Source organism: Lissotriton vulgaris, chromosome 1_1 (assembly GCF_964263255.1).
Source record: "Lissotriton vulgaris chromosome 1_1, aLisVul1.2, whole genome shotgun sequence".
In the NCBI taxonomy this organism is placed as follows: domain Eukaryota; kingdom Metazoa; phylum Chordata; class Amphibia; order Caudata; family Salamandridae; genus Lissotriton; species Lissotriton vulgaris.
In genome coordinates this window covers 931225382-931248175 of record NC_141685.1, presented here as the reverse complement: position 1 = coordinate 931248175, position 22794 = coordinate 931225382, and the positions used below count along the sequence as shown (strand labels likewise).

At 47.8% G+C, this 22794-nt stretch overlaps 1 protein-coding gene across 2 annotated transcripts in view; it reads left to right on the top strand.

The window, feature by feature from the left end:
* The window catches only part of RAVER1 (ribonucleoprotein, PTB binding 1), a 264889-nt gene that overhangs the window by 146859 nt on the left and 95236 nt on the right, over positions 1–22794 (top strand). For both annotated transcript variants that reach the window (XM_086959113.1, XM_086959114.1), the window contains exons 9-10: positions 13473–13548; positions 14608–14744. In XM_086959113.1, the coding sequence (XP_086815239.1) occupies positions 13473–13548; positions 14608–14744 (213 nt within the window). The remainder of the gene's footprint in view (positions 1–13472; positions 13549–14607; positions 14745–22794) is intronic.

The following is a 22794-nucleotide window of genomic DNA, read 5'->3' as shown; positions in this document are numbered from 1 at the left end:
GGAGCACAGAGTGGTGACCGATGCGTCCCTCCAGGGATGGGGCGGCCACATGGCAGAGGCAGAGTTCAGAGGCCTCTTGTCTCCGGCGGAGTCCCGGCTCCATATCAACCTTCTGGAGCTTCGGGCGATCCTTCTTGCACTGAAGGCATTCCTCCCCTCCGTCAGGGGGAAGGTAGTGCAGGTGTTCACGGTTAACCCCTCCGGTTAACCCCTCCGCCATGTGAAATTGCATCAAACAGGGCGGGTTGGGGTTGTGGACCCCATGTCAAGAGGCTCTGTGCCTCTTGAGGCTCTGTGCCTCTTGACATAGTTGAAACGTCGCAGCATTTCCTTGATGGTTCCTCATCTGGCAGGTTCTTTGAACGCCAGAGCGGACAAACTCAGCTGTCTGTGTCTGATGGATCACAAATGGCGTCTTCACTCTGAGGTGGCGCAAGGTCTCTTTCAACAGTGGGGAGAGCCTTGGTTAGATCTATTTGCCACAGAATAGAGCGCACAATGTCCGCAGTTCTGCACGTTGGAATTTCCAAGGTGGCACTCGCTCGGTGGCACTTTTCGTCACAAGTGGAGCTGCGGTCTGTTGTACGCCTTTCCGCCTATACCTCTTCTACCCAAAGTGCTGAAGAAAATCTGGCACGACCGGGCTCAAGTCATTCTTGTGGCTGCGGACTGGGCTTCAAGAGTTTGGTATCCCGAGCTACTCTGTATGAGCCTGGATCCCCTGATCAGACTGCCTCTGCAGGTGAATCTTCCGTTGCAGCAGCAGAGTACAGTTCTCCACCCGAACCGGTCCAGTCTCCACCTACATGCGTGGAGATTGAGGGGCGATAGTTGATTCCATTTGACTTGCCTCCTGAAGTCTGTGAGGTCATTCCGGCAGCCAGGCGTCCCTCCACTAAATCTGTATACGTCTGCAGGTGGAACAAATTTGTGTCATGGTGCACAGCCAAGACTGTGGATACCCTTTCTGTCCTTCTTTCTGTGGTCATTTTGTTCCTTCTTTCTCTAGCCCGTCAGGGCTCTGCTCTGGGTACTATCAAGGGCAATCTTTCGGCCATTTCAGCCTTTCTGAGGCTTCCAGATCAGCCTTCTCTTTTCAAGTCCCCTGTTGTACAGAGATTCTTAAAAGGCATTACGCCTGTGTTCCCTCCTGTTCCTTTCTTAATGCCTCAGCTGGACTTCAATCTTGTTTTGTTTTATCTCATGTGCCCTCCCTTTGAGCCACTTCACAATTGTCCTTTACGTCTTATGACTTTTGAAAAATGCCTTCCTGGTGGCTATCACCTCTGCCAGGAGAGTGAGTGAGCTTCAGGCTCTTTCTTGTAAGCCTCCTTTTCTGTCGGTTCATCCGGACAAGGTTGTGCTTTGCACTAGTCATTCCTTCTTGCCAAAGGGTGTCACTGCCTTCCACATCAGGCAGACTATCAGCGTGCCCACTTTTTTTTTTTCCACATCCTTCCAAAGAAGGAGAGGCTCAAACGTCTGGACCCAAAACGTGCGCTGTCCTTTTACCTAAATCACACACAAGCCTTCAGAGTGGATGACCAGCTCTTTTTTGGCTACGCAGGCGCCAAGAAAGGCCAGGCTGTTCACAAGAGGACTATCCCCAGCGGGGTCATCTTGTGTCTTCTTGTGTACCAAGGCCTGTTATTCTATGGCTAAAAATGAACCTCTGGTGGGGCTGCGTGCCCATTCTACCAGGGGGACTGCAGCTACTACTGCAGTGGGACGTGGTGTCCCCCTGCAAGACATCAGCCAGGCTGCCACGTGGGCTTCGCTGCACACTTTTACAAAGCATTATTGCCTTGACAGTCCTGTCCGGAGGGACCGCTTCTTTTGCCATTCTGTTCTCCGTGACTTTCTGGTGTAATCTTGTTTGCAGACCCACCACCAGGGTTAGTATTGCTGTGGTATCTATTCTAAGGTAAGGAATATATCACTAACGTGTCTTTCAGATGCACAAGTTACTACTTGTGTAACAATCTATCTGTAAGAGACATTAGTTAGTGATAGATTCCTTACCGCCCCACCCATCCTCCCCCCTTCTGCAAACTGATTTCTAGGGTTAAGGTCATCCTTTCGAGCCATAGTTTCTATGCACATTGTCAGTATCTTACATGGCTCTGCGTTCCTGTCGCGGAAAGTTTTGTATAGAACTGACGCGCCCACGCGTGCTGACTAAATAGCTCCAGTGACGTCATCTCAGCAAATAAGACGCAACGACGCACGCGGAGCCGTACGACGACGCGCAGGGGTACTGCTGACGAAAGCTTTCCGGATCCAGTCTGACGCCTAAGGATATGCTAAGGTAAAGAATCTTTCACTAACTAACGTCTCTTACAGATACATTGTTACACAAGTATTAACTTATGCATTGCAGACCTGTTCAGCAGACACAGGCAGCAAATCCACGAGTGGGAACTTCCTCCCCAAGTTCTTCTTCCTTTAAAAAAAAAATTGGGGATTTCCCCAAAAAGATCTGTTTGCTATAGTACACAATGCAAAATGCTCAAACTTCGCATCCAGGTTCCCACACCAAGCTTCCAAAGGCAATGCTCTATGGATGAATTGTTCAGGGATATTTGCTTATGCTTTTCCGCCTCTCCCAGTAATTCCATTACTGGTTCGGAAGCTCAGACAAACGTCCCTCTCATTGATTAGTAGCCTCCTCATGTGCTCGTCCACCTTGGTACACCACCCAGTAAGAACTCTGTGGTTCCACATCAAAAGCTACATCTCATGCCCTGTCTCCTCACTCGGAGCCATGATATCAGACATCCAGGTTCCAAAGAACTCAACCTACCGATTTGGCTCCTGAAGTCATAGTTTGGTTATTTGCAATTACCACCAGACTGTATGCATATTCTCAGAAGCTAGAAAGCCTACTACTAGTGCATATTCTACTGCTAAATGGAAAAGATTTATTGTCTATTGTAACAACAACTATATCAATCACTTAATGCTTCTGTACAGAATATCATTAATCTGTTGCGTTTACAGCAATGTGGATAAGCCTACACATGCAGTCGCTTACATCTAGCAACAGTAGCTGCATATTTGCAAAACTGACAACAATTATCTCGATTCAGAGTGCCAGTGATTAAAGCCTTCATGGAAGGTTTAAAAAGGGCAATTCCACCAAGAATTCCCCATTCACCAGAGTGGAACTTGTACATTGTTTTTACAAGGCTAATGGGTCCACCTTTTAAACCAATGCCAAATGTCTGTTGCAATTTCTGTCATGGAAAGTTGCTTTCCTCATAGCTATAACTTCACTTGGTTTGGTGAGCTTCAGGCATTGACTATACAAGAGCCTTTCTTTCAGCATCATAAGGATAGTGTGGTTCTTCGTACCAATCCTACATTTCTCCCTAAAGTAGTTTCATATCAATCAGTTGAGTTACCTGTATTCTTACTTCATCATGATTCTGTGGCAGAATGAGCTCTACATACACTTGATGTTAGGCGAGCTATACTTAACTTCATTGAAAGAACCAAAGAGTTCAGGAAAACGAAACTATTTGTTGCTTTTTCTCCACCTCACAAGGGCAATCCTATTCCTAAATCTGGTATTGCAAGATGGTTTGTAAAATGTATCCAAACATGTAATACTAAAGCAAACCGAACTTTGTTAGTATCCACTAGGGCGCATTCCACTCGCAAAATAGAGGCTACTATGTCCTTCTTGGGAAATATCCGCATAGCTCACATTTGTAAGGAAGCAACATGGTCTACGCCACACGCATTCACAAAACACTATTGTGTTGATGTGTCTTCAAGACAACAGGCACATATAAGCCAAATGGTACTTAAAACACTATTTCAAACCACTACACCCACTACAGGTTAGCCACTGCTTTGGGAGATTAAGTCTATATAGTCAATGCAAAGCATGTGAGCTACAGCTCGCATGCCTTGAACGGAGAATGTTACTTAGCCGGTAAGCATCTGTTCTTGGCATGTAGAGCTGTATATTCACATGCGCCCACCCACCTCCCCAGTCTCCTGGTGTGTATGTAGTTCTTAATTTACATTCATACACATGGACATTCTACACTTCCTAACTCCATTTCTCACCCCTTGGTGGAAAACAATCTGACAATGGAGTCTATGCCCATGGGCACTATCACCGAAAAGAGGAGTCGCCAACCTTGTTACTGGAAAGACTTTGTCAAACAAAAACAACTTGCAAACATCCGGACCCAGATTTACATGCCAAGAACAGATGCTTACCGAGTAAGTAACCTTTTTAGGTCTAGGACCGTAGGGTGCGTTTGCGCAGTCTCGGTCAGAGAATTAATGTCTTAGAGTGGGGCATTAACCCGCCCCTCTTTTCCATTGGCTGGCTTCCTAAACGGAGGCCAGTCATTGGAGGAGAGGGGCGTCACTCCCTTTAAGCCACGTCTTTTCGCGATTCGGGGCGTGTTTTTTGCTTTTTTCTGTGACGTCTTCCGTCACAAAACACGCCCCCGAATCGCGAAAATGTCGGAGCTTTGCGGCAGCCATTTTTTTTTCTTGTTTTCAGAGGAGGACCGAACTTCACTGCTGCCTTTCTCCATTCAGCAGAGCTGTGTGAGGGGCTGAGACAAGACTAGCTGCGCTGAGGCTGCGGGACTCACTTCCTCCTCGCCTGGGCTGCGGGCTCTATTCCGCCTCCCTCAGATCTAACGAGAGTCTGTAGCGCAGGGGGAACTGACATCCCGGTGGCCTCTCCTTCAGGTGCACTGCTGATCTCCGCCGGGCCTGGGGCAGCTGCGGGCAGGGGCTTCAGCCACTCTGCCATTTTTGGCGACAAAGAAAAGCTTTCCCGATGAGCTGGAGTGCGAGCGCCGGACCCTCCTCCTGCTTCAGACAGCAGGCCGGGCGGGGGAGGGGTGGAGAGCGGGCGGCGCTTGACTGCACCGCGGTGTCGGCTGGAGGAGGAAGCGGAGGTGCGGTGGCCGGAGGACGGGACTTTGTGCGCCTGGGATTCCTGGCCCTGTCTGGCCGTTGTTCACCCGCAGCGCTGCCCTCCACCAGGGAGACAGGACTGTCCCGTGAAGTGAGTTGAATGATCGAGGTCCAGCGACCTCCAGGGTCTGGGGTACAGATCCGAGTGTTAACACCTTTGTTGGTGAAGCTTCCCTGACTCCTCTCTCCTTGTCCAGTGCCGGCCGGAGCTTACACCAAGGTCCCTTGGACACCCCCACCCACTGTTGTGGGGCCTCCCGGGGCAGAGCAGGGCTGCGTCTGCCTGGCACAGCCGCGGGCGGGAACCACAAAAATGGCTCCAGGCTCGGAGCTTTAGGAGCTGTGATCGAGACGCGACCACATTTCAGTGCACATAATTGAACGAAAACTGTGGAAACGAAGTGCTGAAATAGGGCTTTGCCGACTAGATTTGTTCAAAGGTGTAAACTATGCCGGACACTTAAAGTGTTCCGTAAAGTTGGCTGGCATGCAGGACCTTGTTTGTGTGTTCTTATAAGTGGAGACCTGACAGCACTTTTCGTCCCCTGCGTTATGTCCCATCTGGACACACTTCCCTCACACTGTGTATTCTCCTTTTAGTGTAACGTTGGCCTCCTACATATTTCCTTTGACTCTCACACCTTAATTATCTTCCTTCGTTATCAATTCATATTCTGCTGGCCTTACCCTTTCAGCATTCGCCTGTCCTCTTCTGGCTCCAAAGCTGCTCTTACCTCCTGGGCTTTCCGCTGCCCTTACTCTGTGTCTTCTGAAACCCTTGCCCTTTCTGCCGACGTTATCCTCTGTGTATTCTACTGCACTTACCTTGTGTCTTCTGCTGCCTTCGCCCTTTGTGCCTTCTGCTACCCTTACCCAGTTTGTCTTTGCTGCCCTTACCCTGTTTGTCTTTGCTGCCCTTACCCTGTTTATATTTCCCCAGCGAGATCGGGGTGTCCAAGTCTGGCGACACAGAGCTGGAGGTGAGTCTGTGCCCAGGCAGGGGGCTATCCCCTCTCTGCTGATACCGGTCTTCTGTGTGTACAAGAGGGCGGGGTGAGTGCATGGCTCATACCTGGGAAGTAATGTGCTCTGACGCAGAGTACGTGGCCTTTGTACAGAAATGGGGCTTTGGCGACGGACAGCCTAACCCCAGACCTAGGTTATGTGCGCATTTGTGGGGGAGATGGGGGGAGGGAGAACCTTATTCTACAACTGAAAGCAGTAATGGCTCACACCTTTGCTGTCTGTCAGCCAGGGTATTCATGAAGCACTTGTACTGACTTCCTACGCACCATGCTTTTTCCAGTGGATGGCATAACTGCCCAGGCCAGTCAGAAGCTTTTATTAGACACAGGCCAACACAATGTGCGTGGCTCTGTCTGTGTGCGTGGCTCTGTCTGTGTGCGTGGCTCTGTCTGTGTGCGTGGCTCTGTCTGTGTGCGTGGCTCTGTCTGTGTGCGTGGCTCTGTCTGTGTGCGTGGCTCTGTCTGTGTGCGTGGCTCTGTCTGTGTGCGTGGCTCTGTCTGTGTGCGTGGCTCTGTCTGTGTGCGTGGCTCTGTCTGTGTGCGTGGCTCTGTCTGTGTGCGTGGCTCTGTCTGTGTGCGTGTGCCGCGCGGCTCTGTCTGTGTGCGTGTGCCGCGCGGCTCTGTCTGTGTGTGTGTGTGCCTCGCGGCTCTGTCTGTGTGTGTGTGTGCCTCGCGGCTCTGTCTGTGTGTGTGTGTGCCTCGCGGCTCTGTCTGTGTGTGTGTGTGCCTCGCGGCTCTGTCTGTGTGTGTGTGTGCCGCGCGGCTCTGTCTGTGTGTGTGTGTGTGTGCCGCGCGGCTCTGTCTGTGTGTGTGTGTGTGTGCCGCGCGGCTCTGTCTGTGTGTGTGTGCCGCGCGCCTCTGTCTGTGTGTGTGTGTGTGTGTGCCGCGCGCCTCTGTGTGTGTGTGTGTGTGTGTGTGTGTGGCTCTGTGTCCGAGAATACTCTCTAATGCTCCCCTATTGCCATTGTAAACGACAATACCATTTATTTGTTTAAATTTTTTTTTTTTTAAATCATGCGCAATGCCAATAGCCCTACCTTTAATAATGCCGAGACCATTGCATTGTAAATACTTGTTCCTTTTGCTCCCCAGAAGGGAGCCAGTCACTGTCTTTGGATTTCTTTTTTTTCTTCCATGTCTGTGAGATGTAAAAAAAATAAAATAAAACTAGCATTTACAATGCAATGGTCTCGGCAATATTATTGGTAGAGCTATTGGTATTGCTCAATTTTTTTTTTTTTGTATCCCTAAATAAATGGCATTATTTCTATTGGCATATACACAGCTTCCCGCGTTCGGCCATCTTCTGCGCACACTGGATGTATTCGTAGCCCTCACCGGTTGCCCCCACGGCCTGCCCTGCCCCCGCCACCATGGACCCCAGGGCCTGCCTTGCCCCCGGCACCCCCCACCCGCGGTCAGTCGTCAGCCGATGGGCCTCTTCTGGCCGCTGAAGCCGCTTCCCCTGCCCCATTGTCAGCTCTTCACGCCGCACCCTCTGGCTGTGCGGGAACAAAAGGGACTGGAAGAGCCCCCGCCTGCCCCCAGGGGGCAGACACTTACCCTGATAGCGGGGCACTTACTGGGCAATAGTATCTGCGTTCCCGCGAAGGGGAGGGGGCTCACCCGGATTTACAGAAACCAGGATTTACTGTCAGATAAGCGCGTGCAGCCTGCCCATTTCCGGTCCAATGAGACATAATAGGACCCAAGCTTTGGCGCATTTTTTTATATAACACGAACTCGACCCAAAGGTATTGGACAGCTTTCCATGAGCACCGGGTTCGTTAAACATGGACACATTCTATTTTGGGATGCAGGAGGAGATAAGTGATTTGCCCAGAATCACAAGATGTTGAGACAACGAGACTTGAACCTGGTTTCCAAAGCTCCAAATGCTGCTGCTCTGGCCCTTTAGCCACACCCACGTGTCACTAGGACCTACCGCACAGGCCATCTCGATATGGGAGGAGACACATTTTCACGTTCGCATCCTGCCCTACTTGCTACGAAAACGTAGCCTCCCTGCCCATGAGAATGTGTAAACATGGTGTGGTTCTCTTGTAAAGCGCCCCAATGCCCTTGAGCGAAGTTGGCGCTGCATAACGCTGCAATATATAACTAGGCAGTGTACTCTGATATTGCCCCCAAATAAACAAGTCAATTCGGATAAGGAGTGTTGATACTGCCCCACAAATCTAGAACTTCTGAGTTATACTGATGCTGCCTACCGTAGTACATGTTAAAACTGCCCATTCAAAAACTGGCAGCTCTGCCTCTGCTGATAAGTGTGCCCTCGGCCATCTTAAATATGTGCAGGCCTGTCGAACATCACAGCTACTGTTCATTTACATTTCCGCCGATGAGCGTTGGTGGTGTCCCCTCGTATGTTTGCCAGGTGTTGGTCCTGACCGCTATACCGCACGCAGTTCATGCCAATTATTTACATATGTGTCAGTTCAGCTGAGGGATTTTGAAGCCGGTACATTAAATGTGCGCAGGCATAGATTGTCACATTAAATATACGACAGTCACTCTGAGGAGTTCTCAGACAAAGGCTGTATCACTCATGTCCGAGAGCTGTCTGCCAGTTTTACATCCTGTGACGAGCGAGAGCTGTCTGCCAGTTTTACATCCTGTGACGAGCGGGGCTGGACCGGGCTGCCTCAAAACCAGAAGATGGCCAGAGCGGCGTACAAGCACGAATGTCATGAAAAAGGCTGCAGCCTTTTGGAACTTGAGGACCGGGTTTGAGCCCTGGCGTTGGCTCAACAGCCTATGATTCCGGGAGAATTGCTTAAATCTCCCCGTGCATAAAAAAAGAGAAATCTGATCCTTTAGTAATGTAGCTGGATGGCCATGTAAGTAGCTCGGGCTATATAAATCTGTAAAAAAAAAATTGCTTGTGATTGACTTTAACCCAACCCTACCAACGGAAGGGCTCCAGTGTGTTTATAAGTGCTGGACTATTCTGTCTCGGTGCCAATATTAGGTACTATTGGGTTCAGTCTCAAACTATCAGCCTTTCAGAGGAACCAGCCCAGACAGTTGACCCCAAGCCAACAGAACAGCGAATGACACCCGCCTGCCCCTTTCCTGTCCAATCCTTCGCGCTCTTTGAAGATGCAGGTGTGTACTTTCTTGCCCCTTCCCTGCAGAACATTCAGAAGCACTGGAATGTCCAGTTGGAACCTGACTGTAGGAGATTGCGGCCTATCTTGTCACTGCCTCACCACCAACCGGCCGTCCAGAGGCGCGTACAACTGTGCCTTTGCTTTACCCTGCCCCTACTGACCTTTCGGAGGCTCCGGCCACTCTGAATACCTGCCACTTTCTCTGTAGGCCAGTCCGCCACATCCACCGCCGAGCATGCCAGTATCCGCGCATAGCATCATCTGCTTGTACAACAAAGAAACAGACGGAAAGTACACATTAAATAGAACCTCTTACAGAAACAGGATGAGCGCTTCTGTAGACACAAACATTTAACCGTCGCCCTCCCTGCAATCCCTAAAGATATTATAGAAGCTGAGACCGGCGCAGCACTTAATTGTTACCATGTTTTCTCTGGGTGGTCCTCCTGGACCCAAGAGCGTGCCCACACACCATGTCCAAATAATAAAGAGCGAGGACGCTCTTCATTCATTTTATTGTCACTGACGCTCTGAGAAACAAAGCCAGGCTCATTCAGAGTAACTTTCTGATTCAGGCACAAACAGGAGTTTGCCTATATGAAGATCATGATTTTTTGTGATAACTGCTTCACCACATGATTTTCGGCACACACTGATTTCCATTATTTGGAAATATTCTGAAAACACGAGGAATGACGATGTTGTCTCCTATTTCGAGGTGAGGAAATTGGAACAAGGCGTAAATAGGTAAATAGCTTTCACCCAGTCTCCTCACACAGCCATAAAGAGATAAAACACCCAACAACCTCAACCTAGCAATCTGGCACCTGAAATCATAGGCTTTGGCTATCTGTACTTTCCACCAGACAGTATGAATATCATTAGAGGCCAGAAGGCCTACTATGAGGGCTTGCTATGCATCTAAGTGGAAGCGGTTTGTTATATATTATAATAACCATATCAACCCGCTAGATGCTTTCACTCAAAATATCATTTGTTACTTACTACACTTGCAGCAGTCCGGATTGGCTCACACACCCATACGCTTACATCTCGCTGCAATAGCTGCATACCTAAAAAAAATGGACATCTGCCTCTTTTCAGAGTACCCATTATCAGGGCTTTTATAGAAGGACTCAAGTTAGTCCACCAAGAAGTCCCCCTGCTCCAGTGTGGAATCTTAACATTGTCCTTACCAGACTAATGGGCCCTTTTTTCGAGCCATTGCACAAATGTGATCTGCAATTTCTCACTTGAAAAGTTGCTTTGCTCATTGCTGTTACATCACTGAGGAGAGTGGGTGCGCTTCAGGCACTAACCATAGGGGAACCATTTTGTCAAGTCCACCACAACAAAGTGGTCCTTCGCACCTATCCCAAATTCCTACTCAAAGTGGTATCTGCCTTTCACAACAATCAATCTGTTGAGTTGCCTGTGTTCTTTCCTACACCAGTTTCAGTGGCAGAACAAGCTCTACACACATTAGATGATAAACGAGCACTATTGTATTGCATAGAAAGAACAAAACCATTTTGTAAAACTAAACAGCTTTGTGGCTTTTGCTCCACCACTCCTGTTTCTAAATCTGGTATTGCTCGGTGGATAGTAAAATGTATTAAAACATGCTACGCAAAAGCAAAGAGGTCTTTACCAATACCCCCAAGAGCGCATTCCACCCGCAAACTAGAGGCTACTATTTCTCTCTTAAGAAACATCCCCATAGCTGACATCTGTAAAGCTGCAACATGGTCTAAACAGCACACATTCACCAAGCACTATTGCGTAGATGTGTTAGCGAGACAACAAGCTAATGTAGGCCAGGCTGGGCTTGGAACTCTTTCAGACAACTGCAACAGCTACAAGTTAGCCACTGCCATGAGAGAATACTGCTGTATATTCTATGTAAGCAAATCACACAAGATAATGAATGGAATGTTGCACAATGGCAAAACATTCACCCCCAGTCACAGATCGGAGTTTAATCCATCATTATTTTGCTCACCAAGCCACCCCAGTTCAGACATGGCCATATGGAAATCCGTCTTGACCCTGTGCCTCATGGGAACAGTCCAGCCTGAACTGCCAAGCCATGTCTTCCCTGGACCGGAATCAAGCATCGGTTTCTGGCTATCTGCAGTCTTCAGCCAGGATAGCTTGACTCCAGTGGCGTAGTGAGCACGGGACACACGTCTGGGCATGCCCTTCCCACTTGGGGTGAACAGCAAAACACACAAGAGGATGGACGGAATGTTGCACAATGGCAAAACATTCATCCCCAGTCACAGATCGGAGTTTAATCCATTGTTATTTTGCTCACCAAGCCACCCCAGTTCAGTCACGGCCATATGCAAATCAGTCTTGACCCTGTGCCTCATGGGAACAGTCCAGCCCTAACTGCCAAGCCATGTCTTCCCTGGACCAGAATCAAGCATCCTAGGATTGTCACCCCGAGTGGGACGGGTATGCTCAGCCGTGAGTCCTGTGCTCTCCATGCCACTGGAATCAAGCTATCCAGGCTGATGAAGGCTGACACCCTGAAACCGGTCCTAGGATGCTTGTTTCCAGTCCAGGGAGGACCTGGCTTGGCAGTTCGGGCTGGACTGTTCCCGTGGGGCACAGGGTCAAGACTGATTTGCATATGCTGGGTTCAAACTGGAATGGCATGGTGAGCAAAAAACGATGTGTTTAGGCCCAGATCTCTGTACTGGGGTGAATGTATCACATTGTTCTGCATTCTGTCCATCAACTGTTTTTCTATAGTCTATGCAAAGCATGTGATCTACAGCTCACATGCCTTGAACGGAAAATGTTACTTACCCAGTAAGCATCTGTTCTTGGCATGTAGAGCTGTAGATTCAGCTCTACATACCACAGATCACGGCGGGTGGGTGCATAATGCACCCACCCGCCTCTCCAGGTTTTCTATACCTGTTGCAGTTCTCTGTAACTTTATGCACATACGCATGGACATCTCGATTCTACTTTTACTATTCTCACCCTCTGCGGTAAAACAATCTAACAATGGAGTCTATGCCCATGCGCACTATTTCCGAAAGGAGTTGGCTCAAACGTGTTTCGGATTCAAAGCCAATTGTTTCAACTTGGCTCCTGAATGCGGCCGACTCGATCCAGGCTTCGATGTTTGTTTTGTGCCAGTCCCGAAGGCGGGGCGTCCAAAACGTGATCTCTGTGCCGACGTTGGCTCGAAGGCAGAGGAGGGGCTGTATCTATTTTTCTTGGGCAGAGGTGTAGTTTGGGGCAGGGGAGGATCAGTACTCGTGGTACGCTGACCCTGCAGAAGCTCCTCGTCCATGTAGGAGTCTGCATCTGACACTGATAGCAGCTCATCTTGTTCCTTGGCTCTTTGTGCGTTGTCTCAGTCTTCTCCAAAGAGATCCAGAATGGAGCTGCTGTTTTTTTTGTATTTCGTTGCATCGAGTCCATCGGTCACGGAGTGTTTTCTTGTATCGGAGGATTTGCACGCATCGCAGTCCTGTTCACTGTGCTCCCGGGAGAGGCATAAGTTGAAGACTTTGTGTGAGTCATTGCACAGGTATTTGGCATGGAACAGAGGGCAGAATTTAAAAGGAGTCCGTTCCATCGACTGCGAAGTGGTTTGACGCAGCTAGGCCCTTCCATGAAGTTTCCGATCACAAGATTTTTTTTCTGAACTGATGCGATACGCGGAGGATGGGAAACTCTATTGAATAACCATACCGACGAGGGTATGTGGATTGCGCACAGAGGGGAACCCGAGAAACTGTTTTGAACCGGAGCGCACCGTCCGAACCCGATGGCGGAAAACAACAATCTAACAATGAAGTTGATGCCCATGAGCACTGTCACCGAAAGGACGAGCCACCTAACTCTCGACCGTTAAGACTTCTTCGAAGAAAACAATGTGCAAACATCTGGACCCAACACTAGATGGCAGGAGTATGCACAGCATATGAATCTACAGGTCTACGTGCCCAGAACAGGTGCTTACTGGGTAGGTAACATTTTCTTCTGACTCCTGAAATAAGCATGCTGCTGTATTTTTTTTTTCCTATCGCATATCTGTGCGGTTCATAATCCTTGGAGCCTAAAATCCATTATGATAAGGCTTTTTTAATTTATTTTTTAAATCTATTGAAATACAAAACAGCAGTGTTTTGGGTGACCGGTAGATGCATAAGAAAAGATACAACTTTGAAAAGTTGCATGAAAAAATTCTCCATAGTGGCTTTGCCTTAATAAATATAGCAAATCTTCAACCAGAAGGAGTTCTCGAACCTAACTGATCGGCAACCTAAATATTGAATGTGCTGAAAGTACATGGGCTTTTTTCACTGCAAAACTGACAGTCCTCTTTTTTTTGTAGGCATCTCTACTTGGTGAGCCACCCAAAGACTTTAAGTTCCCACAAAATCCTTACCTGAATCTGAGCACCCTACCCGGTGAGTGACTTTGAACGTTTTCAGGCTGTCTAACTGGTATTGGGCAGGGACAACGATGATACTGTCAGAATGTAAAAGTGTAAAATTTCTGCAGTGGTACACAATATGTTGTCTTGACTGGCTAGGGGTGCAGCCCCCAATAATGGGGTTTTCAGGGTTTTTTTAAATTAATTTTTTGCTTTGGGCAGCACTCCTAGGCAATACATAATCAAAACTAGAATATTTACCTTTCCCTAAACTGTTTCATGGCTCGTTATAATTGTAAGTTAGCATCTTGGATTATTTGGGAAAGGCTGCATTCAGTTCCCCTAATAATATAGGACTGGAATTAGAATAGTTCATTTGCCTTGCCAGAGTCCACAAAACCCTCTGCTTACTTGAGGGTGGAGCTAAAGTCAAGACCCTCATGCCTGCCCAATAAAGGGTCTTTAATTTTTAGTGCTCCATCTTCCTCCCTATGCTGCTGTGGGTGGTCAAATTTGAATTCTTTCCTCATTTGCTTGTGTGTTGTGGCATTCTGATTTCCAACCTGTATGCATGTAGACAGTTGCTTTCTTCATGTTTTTTTTTTCTTTCAAATACTGCGACCATTGCATCTTTTATGTGGGCTGGTTCATTCTCCAAGCTTTTTGCAGATCGTCAAAAGCAACTGTTTTTTTCTTCTATTGAAAGTCGAAATGACTCAGCCTGACCTTTAGATTTGCTTCTGTTAATGTGCAAGACCTTTCAAATATTTGTAATAGCTGTTTTCATTTGGTTGTTCAAGCAAGTCACAATTGCCTGCATAAATGAAGGACATGACAACAGGGTAGGGATGAGGGAGGTGTTAGATGGAAGATGAGGTTAGACTGGTATATATTTGGCACAAAATTTAGGATTAAACAGAAGGGGGTCACATAAGTACTAGTTTGTCTATTTGGCTGTACCTCTTTGTCAAAATGCAATATAGTCATGCATTCATAGATCGCTTTGCAAGTGTGCTTTTTTTTATAGTTATTTATTTTTTTCCTTTCACATCTTTCTCCTTTTGTTGACCCATCATCTGGATTCTTGCCATAGGACCCATTAAAGGAATGCAGTATTCCCAGAATAATGGAGGACTTGGCAACTCTTCCAGAATCCTGCAATCATCCCTACAGGATTCTCTGCTTTCTTCCAGTCAGCTGGTTGATAACTTTTCCTTTGACTGCCAGCAGGTGAGCACCTACAAGTTAATCGCACATTGAAATTGTTTAAGTGTATATGTTTTAGTGGGAAAACCATGAGCATGTGTAACATTAGTTTTTAGTCATGGAATTTTTTAACACTGGATAGCTCAGCATGTATGGTGGGTCTTAGAACAATTTACAAAAGCTATTTTCATTTTGCTAAAAGGTTATTCTTTCAAATGGCACTTAAAAGCAGCAGAATCTGAAATGTGCTGCTTTTTAGGTTTTGCCTCGCCAAAAAGATGCGCTCTGCGCATCTTTTTCGCGCAGGCGAAAACCTAATGAGTACTGTGTGTGGGTTTGGGTCGGCCCTCGTCATTCAATGGCTGGCTCCATAAATGGAGCCTAGCCATTGGACGAGGGGCCTGTCCGTCAATGCCGGACCAGACACGGGGGCGTTCCCGAGATTCTTTGGCTTTTGCCGACGTCACGCGACGCCGGGAACGCCCCCGAATCTGGTCCGGCATTGCCGGCACTTCTGCGTCTCTCCTCCCCCGTTTCCCGCCCCGTGACTGGCCGGCCGGCCAATCCTAGCGCGGCCGGCCGGAAGTGCCCGCCCCCCGCAGCCCGGGGGAAGAAGGAAGACGGCAAGAAGTATGGCGGCGCCCGCGGGGCTCCCGTGGCCTGGAGGGAACCCCGGGAGATGCGGAGGACGTTGCCGGTCTCCCATGCCGAAGAGGGAGACCGGAGAAGTGCCAGAGAGATTGCCGCCGTCTACGTTGCCGGTCTCCCATGCCTAAGAGGGAGACCGGAGAAGTGCTGCCGTCGCAAGGTGCAGGTGAGTCGATTTGTTTTTTTATTTTGCGATTCTCCCAGTAGGCCGCTAAGCTTGCTTACGGGCCCCTCTCAGGTCGCGGAGAAACACTATGCTAGCGTGGGTCACTGACACTCTGGGCCCAGACTGTCGGTTCCGCTCTTGTCCCTCAGCCCTGGGGTAGTTGTCCTGAGTTTGTCTTGCTGCTGTCCCACTCTACTCTGTAGCGCTGGCAAATCCCCATCAGGCTGGATCAAGGGTCGGGCCCGTAGTCTAATCTGGCGCCGCGTCTGTGGCTGTTTGCGGGAACCTGAGAGTAGATGTTGGCCCCGTAGGTGGTGCAGGTACTTCCCTGACCGCCGATCCGCGGTCCGGCTCGCTGCCACCCGGTGCGTGCCCCTCTGCCCCCTCACCTGCTTCACTGTCGTTGGCACCGGGGCTGCTCTACCGCATGTACCCAGGCAGGTGCAGGGCAGGGTAGCAAGGAAAAGTGGTAAACATGGAGATACTTTGCTAATGTTCTGTGGGGTTCTACAAGAATCTGCACTTTCACCCTTGATATGGAATTTCCCAGTGTGATCTATAGCAAATATTAATTCCTTCGCTTAAGTGCCCCAAAATCATTGTAGCAGGGCCGAGAATTTATCATAGTCTCCACTGCTGACACCAAATCAGCATTTTCCCTTTGCTTCTCACCAGAAGACCCACAGTAAACTACCAAATCCGCAACAATTCCTTCGGAGAGTTAAGGTATAAGAAAGGCAACCTCTGTTCTAGATTGGTGTTCGATGTGCGACACAATGCTCCTAAGCTTTTGTGTTACATGTTTAAAATCACGGAGCTCTTTAGGACTGGGGAATTGTATAAACGATCTACTGGTCCAAGTGAGTGGGATACTCCAGGAATCTACTTGTCCAATCAATGTTTCCAGTTTGGCGCTATGCAGTGACGTGACGTGACAAATTAAGGAAGCGACTTCATTACAGAATAGCTCTAATAATAGCCTCACTGTTTATGGAAGGGCTCATATTATATACCAGGCTTAGAATCCTAGAAGGCCTTCGATGTTGCCACCTTTCTGCAAGGTAATATACAGGAGATGGAAGTCGGCAGGGATCAGTAGTTTTAGAGTTTGTATGTTATAGAATTTGTATGCTCTACAAGTCTGTACACACCCACAAATGTACTTTTTAGTGTATTCACCACATTCTCTCCAATCCCCACCCACACTGGAAAAGGTTGGAAATTTAGACCCGACAAGGGTGGGGGTAAAACTTACCTTGAGGGTGTAAAAAAAGGGGCTGCTGGGAAAGAGAATTTGGAGTTTATCAGAAGTCTTTATAAGCTACATTCTGTAGTATAAAAGCAGGTACAGAAATGCATGATACATATAATGCATCAGCGAAGACATACATTAATTCAGCCTTTCAGCTATCCCATTAAAAAGGCCCAAGCATATTTACAGTAAAAAGTTTTCTTTTAAGTATTTAAAAGGCCACTCCGTCATACAATAACAAAGCTTTAGTAAGGAGCCTGAATTGGATAACCCCTGTGATATTGCATTTTTCCATATTTTTTTAATATGCCATATAAAGGAGGCCACTGCACCACAAACCAGAGGACAATGTAACTGCTGCAAATTCAGCAAAACACATCTACACTGTGTAAATTTAAAAACTTTAAAAGGGGGCAACATACATTTTCTTCTAGGGACATCATAAACAGTACAAAAGAACAAAATGTGCAAATGAGACTGGGGTGACACACATCACAGGGGCTCAAATCCTCTAGGTATAACATTTAGCAGGATATCCTGCCATAAACAGTAGAGCATTGACACTAAATCTAGTTAAAGCAATGCGCAAGCACGATAGTGGGGTGTCAAATAGCTCCGGGGGCCCAATCTCCGCTCTTATGGACTTTGCATAAGCGAACCATGATATATCTAGGGCAGCATGTAGTTCCATACAATCCATTAGAAGCATTTTGTTTATAGTTGTATACGCAATTGCCCAGACAAAATGCCCTTGCAATTAGGGTGATAACAATTTTATCCACAATGTATGGGGCACCCAATTCATCATGACATATGGCATTTGTGCAGTTTCATGGGACTGCCAGTAGATTTTTCAACAACAAGTTTTTCACCATTTGAATTCCTTGCACATCCACCATTCCCCAAATGCCAGCCCCCATATATGGTGATTGCCACACATTTACTTGCATATATGGTTAGCAGCTCCCTTACTAGTTTAGATACCAGATTCTTTGTGAATATTTGGATACCATAGATCAGAGGTCTTCAAACTTTTTTACTCTGAGCCATCCCTAAGCAAAATGTTTTGAGGTCGGGCCCCCTTCCAAAACTTTATGGCAAGAGGAGGGACATGGCTGCGTGCAGGGGTAGACCTTAAGAGATGATTTCAGGAATACTTTTTCTATAGCTTATGAACTGCACTAAATAGGAGACCTCTAAAACAGCAAATGCATCTAACAAAAACAGATATTATCCCAAACAAACCGCTCCCCCTGTTGCCTGCTTGTGCCTCCGTGTGCCCCTGTTGCCTGCTTTTGCTGTGTGGGTGTGTGTGGAAGGCTCTGTGTGGGTGTGTGTGGAGGGCTCTGTGTGGCTGTGTGTGTGGGAAGCTTTGTGTGGCTGTGTGTGTGGGAAGCTTTGTGTGGCTGTGTGTGTGGGAAGCTTTGTGTGGCTGTGTGTGTGGGAAGCTTTGTGTGGCTGTGTGTGTGGGAAGCTTTGTGTGGCTGTGTGTGTGGGAAGCTTTGTGTGGCTGTGTGTGTGGGAAGCTCTGTGTGGCTGTGTGTGGGGGGGGCTCTGTGTGGCTGTGTGTGGGGGGAGGGCTCTGTGTGGCTGTGTGTGTGGGGCTCTGTGGGTGTGTGTGGGGGGGGCTCTGTGTGTGTTTGTGTGTGTCATTTGCGAGAGATAAAGCTAGTGGCATTGTAAATGACAATGCCATTTATTTATGCTAAAAAAAACATAAATAAAAATGTCAAGGGCAATGCCAATAGCTCTAACTTTAACAAAGGCAAAACCATTGCATTGTAAATGCTTGTTTAAAGGATAAAATGAAACCGCATGCCAATAGGCAGCATAGGCAGAGAGAAACTGCACTGTGCTCTTAAACAGCCAAATTGACTTTTGTAGCAAAGTTCTCTGCTTTAGCATTTTACAAGCTATTCACAGTTCCACTGTTTTCAGTTCTGATCCCTGAACGTTGAGTTGTAAATGTAAACTGTGTGTCTGCAGTAACATTGTGGGAAGCCTTCAATGTTGTGATAAAGGGCAAGGCTCTCTAACTGATCACTGTGGCCAAGCCAAAGAAACAGCTAGCGTCTGATGAGCTTAAAGTGGGTATTTTTACATTTGAGTCTCCATTTTAATGGCGAATGACACTAAGTGCAGTACTGCCATGAAGAGTATATGGTGCTGGGAGTTTGTCATTACCGCATCTACAGCACCATAATGGCTACACTGAAAACTGGGAAGTTTGGTATCAAACTTCTCAGCACATTAAACCCACACCAATGCCAGTGTGGGATTTACTGTAAAATGCACAACAGAGGGCATCTTAAAGATGCCCCCGAAACTCTACCAACTCCTAGTGACCTGACTGAGTGGCTGCTTAGGCTGCCACCAACAGACCTGTTTCTGGACGCCTGGGTCGAGAGCCTGCTGCTCTCGGTGGCATGAAACCATGCACATCCTGGGACGAGGTGCCAAGCCTCCTCCCCCAGGATGGGCAGGGTTCACGAAGGGGAAGCTTCAGAGGCATGCCACCTTTGTGAGCCTCACCAGACCATTTGCTGCTTTCAGCATCTGGTACCCACTGGTTCTACCCCCCACTTTGAGCGGTAGAGCCGGTGGGAAAAACAAGTGAGGGAAAGTGGTGTTCCCACCTCTGCCAATTCTACCCCTCAGGTGGGGGAGGCGATGTGAAGCACAACTGAGTCCCCACCATCTTGAGGATGGGGTGACCTAGCCTACCAGGGTCAGGCTCCTGCCCCCCCCCCCCCCCCCCCTCCCACTGGAGGGTGGCACAATAGGGGGTGTACCCACCCCAGGGAAGGGACCCATTGGTCCCTGTCCTTGCCTATCTGTGACGCCCCTAAATCCAGTATTTAGGGGGCACCCTGAACCTTGCTCCCTCAGATCCTGCCTGAAAAGGACCGAACAGCTGTGGAGCCAGCCAACAAGAGGAAGATTCCCACTCACTTGGCCCTGCCCTACCGGCCTGTCTCTGCTCGAACCTGCTTCTGCGAAATCCCGGTGTGTCCTGCAGCCAGCAACCTCAGACACCGAAGGACCTGCCTGCCTTCACTTCCAAAGACTGCTTCTCCCGGGAACACCGGATTGGTTCAACTGCAACCTGTGGCAGCAGCCAGAGACCCCGAATCTGCACCCTCCGAACCTGGCCCGAACTAGAGTGGAGAAACACCACGAGGCCTTCACCCCGGTGATCCTGACCCAAGATTCGGCAACCCCTGACCTGCCTCAAGCCTCCAGCCAACGCCTGCAGTCTAAATCCAATAGGCCCCCCTAACCGCGACCAGGAGTTGGTAAGATCCAACCCCAAAAGGCACACCTGCACCCGACGCCCCATGGCCTTGTGTGCCCAAATCGACGGTGCCTAACCAACCTTCAACTTCCCAACATACCTCTCCAAGTGGTGGTCGCCCCCAGAAATCCATGTCCCCCTTCCTGCAGTGCTTTTGCAAACTGGAGGTTTTCCATAGAAAACAGGGCACCAGACGTCGAAAAGGCACTTTTCACCCGGCCGCCCCAGTGCCACTGAGGGTGCACCTTTTTGTGCTACTTTGTTTCCCCATTTGCCCTGACCTCAACCCTAGGAGCTTTGCTCCCACAACCCAGTAGTCTGCTTGCCAGCAGCCGCCAAAGCAGAGGCTCCCTATCCCCCATTGGATAACATTTAAATAAATGAAATTAAATACCAGTATTTGTAAAGCGCACAGCTTCCTCCGAAGTGGTGTCTCGGCGCTGGGGGCCCTCTGGAAGATTAAGCAAGCTATTCTCCAGAGTCACATGGGGCCGGGCTAACCTGTCGCCGGGGATCAAACCGTGAACCCCATAGTCAGGCACCCTGGCTGCTGACGCCCTAGTGCTGCTGAGGGTGCAACAGTGCATCACTGACCCTGGGGGACCCCTGAGTCTAACTCCAGAAATTGAAATCTGATAATCTTCTTTAAGAATCGCACAAATAGCCAAAACTTAATTACTTAACTGTTTACAGAGAATGTCCCAGTGCTGAATCTAGGTATCCAGCACTGAGTTAGAAAAGTAACGTAAAAAGTAACTTGCCTGTAATTTACTGAAAGCCTATTCATTCCAAAGTACTGTATTTGCTAAGTGTTGCAACCTGCTGCAGCCCCTGTAAATCAAACAAAGTACAAGTTCTATTGCGTTTTCAAACTGTTTTATATTCAGCAACTTATTACTGAAAAGTATTTTATGCTTACCTGTATCAGGCTTGCTTGGTTCTAAAAACAAACATATATTTTTTCATACAAAAACAATTGGCCTAGAATTCAGATCTTGAGTGTGTGAATTCATTTGCTGACTGAGTGTGTACATTAAATGCTTAACACTGTCCTCTGATGCTACCTTACTGCTCAACCACTATACCGCAAATGGAGAGTAAGGTTCTATCTAACTTTAACCTCTGCCTACCTCTAGGGTCACCTGGACTCTATACACACTATACCTCATTTTTGTGTAGCGTATATATAGAGCCAGTTTCCTACAGGGAGGGATCCAAGAAAATGTAAATATCCGAAGTCTTCACTGAACTGCCAATCACTGTATAGACAAAAAAATTAACAGTCAAAGGTGGAACCCTTTACGGCGAAACATACACATGTCTGATTCGATTGGTGAGGCAATGAGTTATCTGATAAAGCACCAGGTCATAATGGCCTACCAGTAGAATTCTATAAAGAGATGTAATCTGTTTAGCATAATGCGTCCTCCCCATTGATGTTCATTGTTCTCCTCCCTGCTGCTCAGCCAGTTTGGCAGGAAAATTATCTCTGCACTTTCTCAAAATGTTGCAAGTATCCAGGGCAGAGGGCTAGTTTCATTCGGCATGCGTCTAGTCACAATAGTAATGTAGAAAGAAGGAAAACTACTTAAAAAATGTGATTCATAATAGCCCATCTCACTGCTAAACATTGAAACTAAAGTTCTAGCCAAGGTCCTGTCCACAAGGATGGGGAGGGTGGTTAACAGCCTGGTATATCCTGACCTGTCTAAATGCCAGACTCGATTTAAGATCTCTGTGCTGATGTATGGAATGTACCAAAATGGTCCAGGAGGCAGCAGCAGTACACTCCCTTGAGCACACCAAAGTTTTGACAGGCTCCTGTGGCCCTTTATGTTGGCTGTACTAATCCGATTGAGATTTGTGCCACCCTGTATGAAGTGGGTTGGCCTGCTGTACCAAAATCCTATGGTGAAGGGAACAATACTTGGTCTAAACCTTTCGAGCTGCTAGAGCGATGTGCCTGTCGGGTATGAATATTTATCCCCCATGATATTTGCCCTTGGGCTTGAACAACTAGCCTGCTGGATCCAGGAGGATGATTTTGTAAGAGGCTTAAAATGGGATGATTATGGGACCAGAGAATACAATTATACACTGACTATATATTTCAAAGTATAGCGCAATTGGAAACCTCCATGAATAGCATATTTTTTAAAGCTTTTTGAGAAGTATTTGGTATATGACATGAACGTGGGGATATACTTGTACTCCCTGACTGGGGCAGATTGTACCCTATCACGGTCTGCTGATCTTTAGTCCTCTAGGCTTCCACTATTATTACAAGAGGATGTAAAACACTGGAGAACACTGCCATTACCCCTTCTAGACAGAGCAGCCATGTTTAAGATGGTCACATCACCCAGATCTGCTGTGTCGTCTTGGGTGCCAATTTCCTTCTTCTGGGACTTTGAGGTGAAATGTTTATTTGTCCTACGGAATGCAAATTCCCCACAGGGAGGAGACAAGACTATCTTGTTGAACAGACACACACTGTTGCCTGAAGGATACCCTTCAGCTTTTTGCAGAATGAAGAGACCAGAATTGCCTGCAAAATCAGTAGTGAAGGCTTGAAGCATGGCGCATAAATACTATTGTGGGTTATTGTATTTACTAATGAGACTCCCCTATGGGGCGGTGCTCTCCTGAGTGAAATTGGAAGTTGGAGGGTCTTTCAGAAATGGAACCTTATTAGGATCTCTAAATTAGGTGA